The sequence below is a fragment of the Trachurus japonicus genome, chromosome 13, assembly GCF_045865225.1.
Source record: "Trachurus japonicus isolate A0001 chromosome 13, Traja_1.0".
Classification (NCBI taxonomy): domain Eukaryota; kingdom Metazoa; phylum Chordata; class Actinopteri; order Carangiformes; family Carangidae; genus Trachurus; species Trachurus japonicus.
The window spans coordinates 38,578,305-38,593,293 of record NC_140919.1 but is presented as its reverse complement, the minus strand read 5'-3'; the positions used below and the strand labels follow the sequence as shown (position 1 = coordinate 38,593,293).

General features: G+C 38.7%; 1 protein-coding gene and 1 long non-coding RNA gene across 2 annotated transcripts; one reads left to right on the top strand and one right to left on the bottom strand.

The window, feature by feature from the left end:
* Window positions 1-4,576: 4,576 nt before the first annotated feature.
* On the top strand, window positions 4,577-6,015 carry LOC146976585 (uncharacterized). The gene is made up of 3 exons (XR_015037384.1): window positions 4,577-4,707; window positions 5,532-5,559; window positions 5,655-6,015. It is a non-coding gene; the product is annotated as an uncharacterized LOC146976585 (long non-coding RNA).
* Window positions 6,016-7,553: 1,538 nt separating this feature from the next.
* On the bottom strand, window positions 7,554-11,995 carry il10ra (interleukin 10 receptor, alpha). The gene is made up of 7 exons (XM_085796467.1): window positions 11,716-11,995; window positions 11,072-11,192; window positions 10,524-10,693; window positions 10,295-10,440; window positions 9,708-9,876; window positions 9,256-9,374; window positions 7,554-9,068 (listed from the first exon to the last, which is right to left on the bottom strand). The coding sequence occupies exons 1-7, from the start codon at window positions 11,798-11,800 to the stop codon at window positions 8,154-8,156; spliced, it is 1,725 nt and encodes a 574-aa protein (XP_085652593.1). The 5' UTR covers window positions 11,801-11,995; the 3' UTR covers window positions 7,554-8,153.
* Between the last annotated feature and the right edge of the window lie 2,994 nt (window positions 11,996-14,989).

Sequence of the window (14,989 nt, the reverse complement as noted above, 5' to 3'; positions counted from 1 at the left end):
ATAAGGAAGCCCTTATGCAATTTGCTGAGAATTGCTAAATATATCGTGTTTTCTACAACTCAAACAGGTTGCGTGTGTCAAAATCCACTATCTATGAATCATAGTGCCAGATGATATCATCATTGACACAGGACTTTGCAAGAGGGATGAACAATTGTTGCTTTGATCATGTGAAAGCATTAGTTTCACCAGCCAATGTGATGTGATGTTAAAATGCGATTACTTCCTGGAAAGCTGCTGCCATATTGCCAAGAAATTCCCGAAAGACTTCCTGAATATGATTGTTTTCCCTGCTTAGTGTTCCCCAGGTGAGCCACATGAACACCGGTTTATATTAAAAGCAACAGATAAGACTTTTTTTTCAAGAAACAGGGAAATTACATCACACATGCTTATGTAATACTTGGACGCAACAATTAAATTATACAGGAGAGATGGACAACATTACCCATTTTAGATATGAAATAGTTTCAGTTTTACTCTGCCTCTGACTTTGATTTACATGACAATCAAAATCTCTCTTGCCTTCTTTTCTTTTAATTACTGTGTTTTATTGCACTACAGGTAAATCACAACCAAGTAGTTTGCTGCTTACTGTAACTGCTCATCATCAGGGGAAAAAAAGAAAAAAAAAATCAAAGGAATGCCAAAGGAAGGCCCATCGCTTAACATGGTAAGTATCAACATTATACTGTTTTAATGAAAGACCCTCCCTTAAAAGGATAGTTCACCCAAAATTCAAATTTCACTCATTATCTACTCACCCTCATGTCGACTAAGGGCTGGGAGAAGTTTCAGAGTCCTCCGTGCCTTCTCTGAGTTACAGGGGGTCTCGGCGTAGCAGTGCATGTCCATATAACGGTTGCAAATGGATACCAACTGTCTTTGTAACAAAAAGACACACCAAAAAACATCCAAATACCTCCATGCTGCTCGTCTTCCACTACAAATAAGCTTGAAATATAGACTTATTTAATTTTTTTCGGAACAATTTCGCATTTCGGGGCTTCAATACAAGACGGACATTACAAGCAGCATGGAGGTATTTGGATGTTTTTTGGTGTGTCTTTTTGTTACGAAGAAAAGTGGTATCCATTTGCAACCGTCATATGGACATGCAGTGCTGCACAGAGCCCCGCTGTAACTCAGAGAAGCCACGGATAACTCTGAAACTTCTCCCAGCCCATAGTCGACATGAGGGTGAGTAGATAATGAGTGAAATTTCAATTTGGGGTGAACTATCCCTTTAAGACTCTTTATACCTCCTTGAAAAATGAACACTTTGACCTATGAGCTGAGATGTTTTATTATTGTTTTATTACTCTGTTTAGAGGTTAAGAATCAAAGTATATCTTTATTACCAAACCAGACGATCAGTATTGCCAACTAGTAGTGAGACATTACAAGCCTGGTTGAAAATAGCAGACTAATATTACTCATTTTCAGGGGAAATGTTGAAGAATAAAGAAATAGGAAGTTTCTCTCCATTGTCCACACAAATGCCTGAATCTCATTCAGAAAATTGAGATAGGGTCACTCACATCCACAATACAGTATGTCTTGAGTCTGGAAAACAAGTGAGTAACAATTTGATTGACAAATAGATAAAGACTTAAAGGAAGGAATAAAGGAATGCTGACATGTGGAAAATAGAAGTGAGAAGGGAGTTCAACTTAAATTTCAGATAAATGTGTGGGCGGGGAGGGAAGCGGTTTTTAACAGAAAGAGAACTTAGTCATGTTTATCTGCATTGGATGTTGTTCCCCATATAGATCATGGGATGCGTGTCAGTGGAGTAGGTGTTCGGCAGCTCGGCTTATGTCCTGTGGTTGATTTAGTGTATGGATCTCACTCTCTCTCTCTCTCTCTCACACACACACCCTCACATACACACACACAGGATTGATATCTTGTGGATAATAGTGACACATCTTTTGATCTCATGTAATAATTACGATACTTGACATTGAGTCTTAAACTGTGGTATATTTGGAATGACTAGTTATCATTGCTCGACAATGATCAGCTCTCTATGCTTTTGCATATTATGTTCCTCTTTTAAAAGGTACAACTCCAGAAGTGTTGGACCAACTTGACTTTCAATTAATTCATTCATTCCTGTAATTAGTAAGTGAACGGGGTACTTTCCTGCAGTCTTAAATATAGTGATTGGTTGTGAGTAATTATGTGAGTGCAGCAAAGCAGAACTGTAAACCAGTAGGAGACACGTAAGAAAATCGAGCAACCTACAGTACTTCATCATCAGCAGTTTAAAGCAAAAGACTGAATTGTATGGAAAGCTTGGGTTTGTAACTTTGTTGTCTTTCCTTTCATTATATTTTCAGTAAAGTTAGTGACTCAGATGTTTTTGTTGCCCACTCTTTCCGACTAAGGCCGACTTTGGTTTCATCTAGTGTTTTGCACCAATATTTGTACACACAATGAAGAGATGTAATAATTCAGTTACCCAACAGGAGTCCCCACACACCCATTGGATCCAGGTGTAATTACCTGGCTGGCAGCCTGTTAATGATTGCTGTGAGAGGAAACAGGAAGTGCTGCTATTGGAGCTGGGATGTACTGTAAACTGGACAGACAAAATAAAGACATGTCCTGCTCAGTCAGGACGTTTACATGACACTTGAAAAAACCGAATTATTGCCTTAATCCGACTATAACTGGACAACTGGAGTGCATGTAAACACCTTAGTCCGACTGAAATCGGAGTTGGAGAACTCCGTCATGTATACGCCTAATCGGAGTATAACTTCAATGCATGTGCGCATGCTCCACAACAGTAGAGACGGCACCAAGTGGAGCAGAGAAGCTGTCTGAACCTGGCAAAGTAAAGAAAAAAACCCAACATCAGCGCCGATTCAATGCATTTCACACAGCGCGACCTATGAGCGCAACCAGCAAGAGTGTTTTATTAAAAAAAAAAAAAGACAGAGAGAGAGAGAGAGAGGGAAAAAGGAAGCCCGTATCCTATTCTCAGCGCGAAACCGGCCCAGACTGGCGCGTCTGGTCGGGAACTGCAGTTGAGAATTTATTATTAAGCTTACTAAGTTGTTTTATATTCAGTTTTTTACGAGGTGACAGAAAAGTCAACAGGACAGGAGGCGTATGAAACAACGGGTGACGCCACATGAGGGGGCGGACCCCGTCAGTTATTCGATTTTCTCAGTTGCATGTAAATTGAGACAAGGACAGAAGTCCGATTAGACGCCAAAATCGAATTTTGAGCATAGCTCCATTAAGCTCTGCATGTAAACGTATTAGATAAGACGAGAGGCTCAGCAATGCCAGAGTGTTACAGAGTATCTGGTTGTGTTTTGAGTTTACTGTTCTCAGTGAGACAGGTATGCAAAAGGACAGTTGTGTTGTGAAAAGTTGTTGTACTCTACTACACAGTATCACAGGTCCCAGAGAGTGAATTTCAAAGGCCTCTTCACAGGACTGTTTATGTGAGAACAGCAGGTCGTCATGTCCACTGTTAAAGTGTGCTAATGAAGGGAGGGTAGAAGACAGGCAGGATAGAAGAAAGAAGATGGACCGGTTTACAAGAATGATTGGTATGGGGACATGGTCAGACAGACGTAGGCAAAGAAGGAAGAAGAGAGAATCCTCGGCTGTTGCTCTTCATGTCAAGACTAATGATTTCATGAAGACTTGAAATCCACTAAGTGAATGACCGAACTCAACCCAAAACGGACAGCAAGGAAAGGAGAAGACACACAAGAAATATTGTCGTTCATCTTGATTAGTCAGCTATGGGGAATGGTAAGCGCCTTTTAGCTGAGATGCTTACTATAATTTCAGTTCTGTTGATATGACCTCTGACACACTACGCAGACAACCTCCAAAACAACTGCTGTTAGCTGCGATTCTGTTTGACTTCTCTTCTCACAAAATTACTAATTTTGTTCCTGAATTCCAACAAATGATGCATTTCCTCTTTTGCCTCTTTTGAGTTGCCTGTTGTGCACTTAATGCAGAAATTAGCTCTTTACAGTAACAGCTCATTTGCGAGTCGGGAACAGAGAACTTATCGATATAAGATATCAAGTCTCTTAAATCTCTGTCACTTGTCATTACTTAATGTGTACAACAGAGCTGCTGTTTGAAAGGTGCTAAGGTAAAACCATGAATAAAACTTCAGTGTAAGGGAGTTATAGTTCTCAACCCCATTTTGCTAAAGCTTTTGCAGTTCAATAAACTATATTTTCACCTCCTTCCACTTTCCCGTTTGCTGTGTTTCTCGACTGCTAATGATGTCAGGGCCAAGAGCTTTCCCAGAGATTGATTTTCCAATCTCATTTCATCAGAGTTGATATTCATTCATAACAAACAGATATGTATTGATCGAATTAGGCCCCGGCAGCTAGACAGACTATTTCAGTAGGTAATCATTTATTAGAATATAAAAATATAAAAAGGAATACAATACCCTGTCAAATTCAAAGAGAGACTCTGTCATTCAGTTGGCTTGTTTATTGTTTTTGAAAGCTTGTAAGGTGATATCCGGACACGTGTTTATCTATTGGCACAATCTAATACCTCTGTATTCTACAGGAAGCTCTGTAAACCCAACAGCAGTTGGGATCGCTGTGGGCTTCGGTGTCCTGATAATCCTCTTCACCATCGCCATTGTGCAGTTCTGCTGCAAGCACAAATGCAAAAAGTGCAAAAATCCCTTCAAGAAAAAAGGTGAGCTGAGCTTCAATGTCTTCTTGGGTGGCCTGTTGTGCACTTCACTCAGAAATGTGCTCTGCGCTGCAAAAACAAAACAACCAACATATGCTCTCTGTCATGTGTGCTCTCTCTGTATTGGCATGCAGATCATTTCAGGTTTCTGAGATCAGGTTTTGAGAGATGCATTATGCATATCTGCTGCCATGTCAGTGTAGTAGAGGTAAATTGAATTTGTTGTACACACAGCTTTGAAAATGACTTTGAAGAAGTTTAATGGCAACATTTAAACACCTTTATGAACACAGAAGCTGGTTTCTAAAAATAGCTGCTGTGATGTTAGAGTTATTCAGAGAAACAGACACTGATCTTAGAGCTGCTGCCACAGACTTTTTCAAGATTCCTTTTTCTTTTACAACATGCATAAAGTCTTACACCTCTTTTGTATTGGATCAGAAGCACAAATATCAGAGTTGGATACTGTTCTGCACTTGCATGCATATGCTTGGTGTTTTGTTTTTGTTTTTTTTGTTTTTTATTGAAGCTATTGTAATACAAGACTAAAGGATGCAATACAATGCAGTTTACACAAACAAGACTCATGGTATGTAGGGGATATGGAGGAAAATTAAACAGAACAGATACATACTGTACAGTTGGGACTAATACAATACAGATTTGATTTAGCAGCTGAAAAATGTGACCAGCCCTTAAATATTTCTGCAAAAATGTTATTATGTCCCATAAGCCTTCCTCCCTACTGTCCACTGTCTACTTATGCTGTGCAACCCATTACAACTACAAAGTAATGCATGTTCATTTTGCCTCCTCTTACTCTCTAGAGCCGTCGGTGAAAGACAAAGTGCTCACGTAAGTAGACGATTCCTCACATGTTTCCTGTCCTTATATATAGAGAAATTGTTTTGATTATGTGGCTAAGCATGTCATTTGATCTCTCTTCGCAGAAAAGTCGGTTTGAAGAAGTCACCACCTCCCTTTTCCATTAGCAGCGTGCTGAAATAACAGAGGAGCTGTTTGCAGTTTAATCATAGTGAAAGGCGCATCTTCGTCTGTCACCTTCCTACATTCCACACACTGTTATCACAATGCATTTTGTTGTTTTTCTTCATGTTGATTTTTTTTCACCCAATGAGATTATTTATCATATAACTTTTGAATGACTTCTAACCTAATGTGATATTTCAAACTAACATGTTACTGCCTCTTAGCCAACTTATTAGTAAGGCCTTGAAAACAAAAATGCCTGTTTTGTCTTGAAGCAGAATGGGAAGCAGTGGTACAGTATATGAAGAAAGGTATTTTTAGTTCAGGCCCTGTAATATATGAAATAAATTAAACAATAAAATACATTTATTTTAAACATATATATTCTTGCATGCCAAAGTTTGTTATTTGTCATGAAGAACTGATGAGTTTGCCAAATTGTGGTTTCAAAGGGTTTAATTTTGAAAATGCACGCGCGCCGACACACACATCAGAGAAAAACAAATGCATATATGGTGTTGCTCGTGTGAAGAACTTTTGAGGCGAAGACAGAATATCAACAACTAAACCGCAGAAACTGAGCAGATCATTTTTCTTGTAAGCAGTGGGGGAGTTCCTTTCATGTTCACGTTCTACAACCTTTTTGATACTTTCTATGGTTGACATAACTTGTATGTCTCATTCTTTTTCCTTTAAAGAAACCAAAACACATTTCTATGTATGTGATGTTTTTCTGTTAAGAACTTCCTACAGAGAGGTGAACAAAGGTCAACTATTGCATTGAGTCAAAAACAATCATGGGTTAGATGTACAAAATGCGCGAAAAGAAAGCTTGAGGCGTGTGTGTGTGTGTGTATGTCAGGAAACAACACTAAAACAGGCCATAACCAGTTCTAATGGTGTGGCTGATTAGTATAAATCGTAGATGATCCACATATATGGCTGTTATGTTAAAAATAACTTTCTCTGAATTACTTCCTTTGTGATTATTTGGTATTTTATTGGTTTTGTTAATTGGTTTTACCAAAAACCAATGAACCAACAGAATTTGCTAGGCTAATTAGGGACCTTGCATCAAAATCTAGTTTTGGTTGTACCACAAAGAAGCATTAAGTATCCCAACAAGGCAGAGGGGTTTTTATTTAACCTCATAGGAACTTGGTATAGGTGACAGGGTTCATTGCACAGAGGGCAGCAGTGTGGCCTCACCAGACAATTTTTTACATCAGGGCCATACATGAAGATGAACTATGATCATTATTGAAGTAATAAGTACTGCAAAAACATGTGATGTAACATGTGATGCTTTTCTTTTCAAAGGATTTTTTCTCAACTTTTACAGGACTAGCCAAAAACCTTCTCACTTCCCCCTGCTTTTCATGCTGCACATGGAGAAGTAGGTCATATGACCTTATTAGCGTGATCACAAGTGCGTCATTAAGAGATAAAGAGTGTCATGTCACCCAACAGTTGGTGTGAGCGGTATCATTACACTGAGATCAACCTTCATTATCTGTGATAATAACCCAGACCCCTGATATCGATTCAGAGCGGGCGTTACAGAGTGAAAGGCTGAGAGAGGAAGTCTTTATTTTAGGCCCTGAAACCACTGCTCTGGTTCCTGTACAGAATTTGCATATGGGGATCCCAGTGACAATGAGGCTATATGTAATGGGTTTTTTCCAGTATGTGTTTTATTTGTGTTTGGTTGAGTCATGGTTTCTAAAAAAAATCAACTTGGTAGGCCATTTGTTTACTGAGTAGGGTTTTTTTTGTATGTTTGTATGAAATTTACCTAATATTCCAAGAGGACTTAGTTTCAGTCACACATAACAGAGGCAAATCAGCAGTACACAATAAATGTTTTTCATAACATTTAATAAATAGTTAAAACAGGTAAAGACAGACATATGAAAGTCAGTTGTTGATTATGTGGAAAAAAACAAACTCTGACAAAATGTCTTCACACATACAGTGCATTAAAGTGTTTGTTACATCATTGGTGGTAGAATGATGTGTCTAAAAATGATCCGTCATGCTATGCGTGGGTCCATTTTTGACTGTAATAACAAAATGCCCAAAAGCACGCAACTGTCAAACCGTTTCTCTGCATTGCTCTCCCTCACAAAGTTTCACTTCCGGTATACTGTCTTTTAGTCAGGTGTAAATATACCCAGTGAGGCAGCACTCACTGAAACTTTTGACATTCAAATCCCCAACTGTGTAAGGCGCCGCCATTCAGACTAAGCCACAGCTGTGTGGTTAAACCTCTCTTTCTTTCCCACGCACACAAACTGAATGCTGTGTTTCCTCTCTCCATTCCTCCCGTTTTTCACGAAACATACAAAACAAACTCCCCAAATACTAAGTAAGGGAGTTTTTTTTTAACCCGAATGCACCACTCAAGCAGGTTATGTCAGCTTGGTTTTATAAATAGCTTTGTTACACTCCATTCTGTGTCAGTCAGTTGTCAGCTGTACGTCACATAGCGAGAGAGACACATTGTTCATGTTTAAGTCATGCTCTTTGTCAACTAGAGTTGTCAGCAGAGGGAAGCTCTCCCCTAGTTGTGTAAAAGTGTTTTCAAAGTCATTCATGATAGAGTCCATTTGTGATTTTTTAGAATAACTTGAAAATGCAAACCCTGCTTTGTAAGAGTCCACAAAGTCGCATTTGCCGCTCAGTGGTACATTTTCTATACACAAAGTTCTGTATTGTTTGACGTCAGGTCCGTTGTGACCTTGTTTATGGCACCAGGTGCACTGACCCGCCCCCGAGCAGATGCACGCCTGGGGTCCGGCCCTGTAACCTGTGATCACTTCGGCCAAAACTGTATCTGAATGTATCAGTTTTAACCCCTCCCCGCTGTCGCAGTCATTAATTTGCATAGCAGAGGGGCACTGGGTGCGATAATCACCCCCAAGGACGGACTCCTTTAGAAGCCCGTTGTCCTGTTGTCCATCCAGATTCATGGATGATGAATGGAGCCGACAGCCCAGCCCCAAACCGCTGTCCTCCCTTTTCTGTGCTGTGTCAGTATGGCTCCTCTCATCTGACACTGGGTAATCTGTCTGACTGCTGGTGGAGCTCTCTGTTCCTCCCAGGCTCCCACAGCCGCTGTCGTCTCGACCCATTAGAGGACTTCCTCCGCTTTTTATAGCAGAGCTGGACACCATGCTGACTCCGCTGTCCATGCTCGTCCTCCTGTTTTCCTCTTCGTCGTCCTCCATTACTGTAACGTGGTGGGTCAGTGGGTCTTTCACACCGTTTTTCACTTCTGTTCTGTTCATGGACAGGAACCATCCTTTGTCTGTCACAACCTCAATGGCCCCCTCTCCAACACTGAGGGGATGCCAGTTGCTCGCAGGGGATTTCTGTAGCGAAAAGAAAGAAAACAGGTTTTCAATGTTATTCATTGTTTTTTGTCTCTCCCAGGGCCAAAATTACTGATGACTTATGAAGAATGATGAGTTTCGGTTCTTCTTTCGTTATAGCTGACAGTACAATTTTTCATAACTTTATATAATTTTTTGCAATGTAACTGTAATGTAATGCACTCACCAGTGCAGCGGGTGTTTTCTCTGGTCGTTTCAGGTAACACAAAAGGACGCCTGCACTTATAACGATGATTGCCAGCACACCCAGAATCGATAGGGACAATACAGCGATTATGTACCACTCTGGAGGGAGCAAAAACAAAAAGGAGAGTGTGAAGGTGAGTTATAGTGTGTATAAACATATTCCACCAGAGCTATAGAGTTGAACCTATATCAAACTTTAAATTAAGTCTTGAAGAAATAGTGTAACATTTTGGGAATTATGCCTAGAGTGTTGCAAGAGTGGTTTCGCTGTTCCCATCAAACACACTAAGAAAATCAACATACATGGACATTTAGATGTAAATCTCAGAAATTCATTAAGGCTAGGTTTTGACATAAGGATTGATGTATCTTGTGTTTATTATAAAAGTGTAGTTGCTATTGTTCCATCACCATCATCATGGTTTTCTTTACCTTGCTCTGGTAGGTGCAGACACTGTTTAGGGGACACACCGCTGGCGGCGAGAGCTCCTTTACCCTCTACCATCATGCTGACACAGTACTCTCTCCCCCACTGGAGAGAACTGAAAATCTTGGTCTTCTGATCTTCCTCCACATCATCTGTCAGGTATGCCGTGGTGTTCTGTAGGTTAAAAAAAAAAGAATCCAGTATGACATGAGTTAAAGCATTGTACAGAGGGCGTGGGAGGTGTTGTGATAGTTTCGTATTGACGACAACCGTGACATTTATGTTGATCTTTTTCTTTTTCTTTTTTAAATCTGTAACTGGTCTTTGATTTTGAGTCAATTAAATTGCCAGAATAGAGATAAAACACACAATATACAATGTAAAAGATTCATTTACTGATAGCATCATTATTAGTGCTATTATTTTCTAATCAAATGTTTGTAGATATCACTTTATTAGCTTTATCTTGAATTATTTTGGCCATGATTATCATGTAGATGTTGAGGCCCAAATTACAGATATATTCACATATTCAGCGGGGTGGCTGCAGTCTTATATAAATTAATGTATTGAACCTAATTCTGATCACTACCTTATTAACAGTCCCCTTCTCCTCCAGGTAAATGGTGTAGGTGATCCCAAAAGGGAAGAGCTTCCTCAGAATGGGTTTCTGGTGAACTTGGACTGATAGTGAGCTGGAAGTGGCCAACAAGGTGAAGGAAGGAGGATGCAACGTATCTGTGGGGACAGAGGCAGGTAAGACAACATCCCTATAGAGTGACCAACTGACCATATAATATCAAAGTAACAGCCATGCTTACTTTCATTAGGGCGTACTTTCTTGTAAATCCACTTAGACTTGTCTGTTCCTGCCACCAGCTGAACTCTGACCTTGTAGTAATCGTTGTAGTTTTGAATATAGCGGCTGAGGTCACAGCCGAGGTTTGTGATCTCAGTGCAGCTTTCTACCTTGAACCACCCGCCAGGGATCCTGAGGACAAAGAAGAAACCGGTCACCAACGGGAAGCAGTCGTGAAAAAAATATTGCACTGAATCATCTCTGTGGGAAGTGATTCAAGTGGCCTCAATATTGTTACAGTTAAAAGGAAAACAAATGTTGGTCAGAGATAGAGGACCATTTGAATTGCCAAATAAATCAGAATCAGAATCAGAATCAGAACTGTTTTATTGCCAAGAGCAGTGAAGAAACAAACATAAGAGTTTGCACCTGACACCAAGACAAGTTCCCCGTGCTGTAAACTGACCTTTACTGCTCTTGGCAAATTAAAACAGTTCTGAAAAGGGAGTCCACAAACAGGGCATGGTCAGTCTTATGTAAGAGTGGACAAATACCTAAAGTTAAACTTACCTTCCCATTTCAACATTGTATGTGGAGTTTGAGGGGGCATTTGCAGGGTGTCCCCAGTGTACTATCACCTCATCCTCTGAACAATGCACCACAAGGTCATCGGGTGGAGGGATGTCCAGTCCTGCCACAGAAAAAACAAAAAAATTATATATTTAATCATTTACTTATTCACTGCTCAGTATTGCAAAAAAATATATATATATCCAAATGAAGTTGATAGACATGTTGTGTACACATACTAAGCTAATGTTGAAAAAGTAATTTCAGGAGGGGTAAAAGGAAGTTTGGTAGACAAAAAACATGCAGCGATACTGCAAATCACTTATCAGATTTCTGATAATGATGACACTTGGGTGTTTTGTAAAGGGAACAGAGCTTTACCCGTTTCCACTGTGTAGGACTCGCTTATCAAAACGGAACAAGAACCTAAATCCCCAGCCTTCCCTCTGACGCTCTCGATTAACATTTTTTTTCCCCCATATACATGTGATGACTGAAACTATTCCACAGTGACAAATTATTAAGCATTATTGCCCCAATAAAAATAGTGAAAATTTACTTGATTAATTTAAACACAAGATAATATTAAACCTAATATAAACAGTTAGAAAAAGAAATATTGAATAACAAAGATTGTAAATTACCTGATGCAGAGTTGATGCAGATAATCAGGAAGAGAAGTATTAGGGTCTTGTTTGTATCCATTTTTGATATCTGGAGAAATTTCATTTCACAATAATAATCCACACTGCGGTCACCAATCTAGACCGTTAACCCAGTCAGCACCGAGGCACATTAAACAAAAGAGAAGTCTCCCCTTCAACATCTCTGTGTAACGGTTCGCATTGATGAATGTAGACAGAGCGGAAGCAGCAGTCCTCACCCCGATACTGTGGTAACGCTGTGAGACAAACAAGAAGTGGCAGCTGGCTCTAGACTGATGACTTTATTTACATAGTTTTTCCCAAATGCTTTCTTCTCATGCGCTAGTCCCCTCCCCTCTCACATGACGCGTTTCCTACTGTGACGTTGTTCCAAGTTTCGCCTATCTGTATAAGTTCTCTCATCAGACCTTTTTCCTCTTTCCACACTGAGTGTACAGTGCTGTGCAGGGCTCCGACTAAAGAAAGGAGAAGCAGTCAGAAATTCCCCTTTCACTTAAAAAAAAAAAAAGAATTAAGAAAAATTTGGCTATAGTGTAAGATGGGCATTTTAGTAAGCACTTTTCATTTTTTAGTTTCCAAACTGCAAATATGTAGTTTGAACCAGTAACAGACATATGGGAGTCTTGATTAGCCTCTGTTTAGTTTTGACTTATAACATTGCGTATATATTTTCCTGTCAGCCTGTGGTTGTCAGTTGCGGTGGTCTGCATGAGAGGTGTTTTTTGTAAAGCAGTGGTAGACATGGCTGTGTGAAGAACAGCCATTGCTAACAGGAATAATCTGTGTGAATATTTTATTCATAATAACAGTATTAATAATCATTATTATAATTATTTGATGTAGCTGATTTATGGTAGGCTATTGAGTAGGCAGCTGAATGTTATTCTACCTAAGTGTTGAATGAGTTGGTTGGTTTGTATGTCTAATCTATGTAATGTATGCTGTTTTAATTGCTTTTTTGCTAATTACTCTTTTTTTTCTTTTTCTTTTTCTTAAGCATAAATTGCATGGATTAATGTCTAATCTATGTAATGCATGCTGTTTTAATTGCTTTTATTTATGTCTATTTCCATCTGGTGAAGGGACTGCCGATGAAAACAAGCCCTCAGCTAATTCGGGCACATTTACTTTCTATTCAGAAATGTTGATCATAGTGCACTGTCCCTTTTTTAAAAGTAAGAATTTGAATTTGAATAAGTATAAACAATCAAAAGTCACTTGATATTTTGGCCAACATAATATACAGTATAAGTTTATGCAGGCCTACATCATAGACTTTTAATGCCAACATCACCCTATGTATTATGAGCCCAGCATGCAGGTTTTTAGGCTAGACTTTACTTTTATGTTGTGACTGAAAATTAAAGTTAACACTAAAGTGCAACTGAATACATGACCTTTACAAAGGTCTCTCAGCTTGAAGGGACTATCTGACTGATCTGTTCTCCCACCAAACCGCAATGACTGTTGACTCTTATCTCCAAACCTCACCATACTTGTTGAACCCACTATCACATTTCCACAGATTTCAGAAGAAAGATATGGGTTGATGTATGTACGTATATGATATAATGTCACTGTTGGTGGATATGGAACACATTAGTGGATTTTTTAAACATATATTCTCTTGTCACTTATTTAAATGTTAATTCTTAGAGAGGCCACTCTCTAAGAAATGTAATTTCATTCACTGACTATCAGTATTTCCATTACAACCCTGTAGCAACCAAAAACGGCCAATAACGTAATAACAGCCAATAATGTAATAATTTTGGCCATTTTAAATGTAATAAAGCCAATAATGTAATAACATGCCAATATTGTAATAAAACTTTTGAGCCAATAACGTAATAACTTTTTACCAATAATGTAATAAGTTATTACATTATTGGCTGGTAATAACTGGTGTCGATAATGTAATAATACATAAATATGACTGCAGTTCTTGGAAATAAAAGGTTTTTTTTGCAGTTTTTGTGCAGTTTGCTAATCAAAAATAGGTAAGTGGATGACTACCCTATAACCCTAACCCTTGGACAAATGATGGCTAAATATGTTAAAACAAATCAACGCCATTGCTCCTCCGAGCCATGCTGGGATTATCACATTTAACATTACCTATTCCCAATGGTTTGTCTGAGGCAGGAAGTTATACATGACTGAAACATAAACTGGCTGGCAGACACCATTCAATACACAAGTTTGGTTATGTTTTGGAGGTTGTTGATAGCCTACAATGCTTACTTCTTCCGTTTGCAAACATATTATTAAGCATGGTAGAAGTGAGAGAGAGAGAGAGAGGTGAAAGATGGTACATCTTGGATGAATAAATATGACGACTATGTCATCCGCTATACCTATTTTTGATTAGCAAACTGCACAAAACTGCCTTTTATTTCCAAGAACTGCAGTCATATCTATGTATTATTACATTATCAGCACCAGTTATTACATTGTCAAAGGTTTTTTTAATACTAGGCCAATAACGTAATAACCAGCCAATAATGTAATAACTTATTACATTATTGGCAAAATGTTATTACGTTATTGGCTCCAAAGTTTTATTACATTATTGGCATGTTATTACATTATTGGCTTTATTACATTTAAAATGGCCAAAATTATTACGTTATTGGCTGTTATTACGTTATTGGCCGTTATTACATTTTTGGTTGCTACAAACCCACACACAAAAAATCTATGTCTTGAACAAGCTACAAGAACATAAACAACTTCCTTGTTGCGTCTGTTGAATAATCTGCCATGGTGACTGTGCAACAGGATAGATTTATAACAAAATTGCCCTAAAATGAGACATGATTATTGTATAATCAAATAAATGATCTCAGCCTTCTTCTAGGCTAGGGTTTTGTTTTTCATGACTAATCTTAATGACTCAATGCAATGTTTACATTCTTAAAGTTCATTTATCTCACCAAAAGAAGTACTGCTTTTTTCATGCGAAGCCAACCGCATCTCTGTTTAACCACTGAATAAAGGTTTGTTTTTTCTCATGATTAGTTTCAACTCAGGGAAACTGTTTAAATTCTGAGAAAGCACATTCAACTTAATTGTCACCTAATGTTATCGAACCAATTCCCCTTTCTGTTTCACACCTCTTTTTTCACATGTGACTGTTTTAAGTTTTGGTTCCTGGTAAACTGAGACATTTGTTAATAACATGTTTGGGTTTCTGTGTATAGCAGATGGGCAGAGAACAACTGTGTGAACATGAAGTGTGAGAGTTTTGACT

Coding starts and splice junctions, on each gene's coding strand:
- il10ra (XM_085796467.1), bottom strand. CDS start 11,800: ATGAAATTTCTCCAGATATCAAAAATGGATACAAACAAGACCCTAATA. Junction 11,193..11,715: donor CTGCATCAACTCTGCATCAG/GTAATTTACAAT, acceptor TTTCTGTGGCAG/GACTGGACATCCCTCCACCC. Junction 10,694..11,071: donor TACAATGTTGAAATGGGAAG/GTAAGTTTAACT, acceptor CTTTGTCCTCAG/GATCCCTGGCGGGTGGTTCA.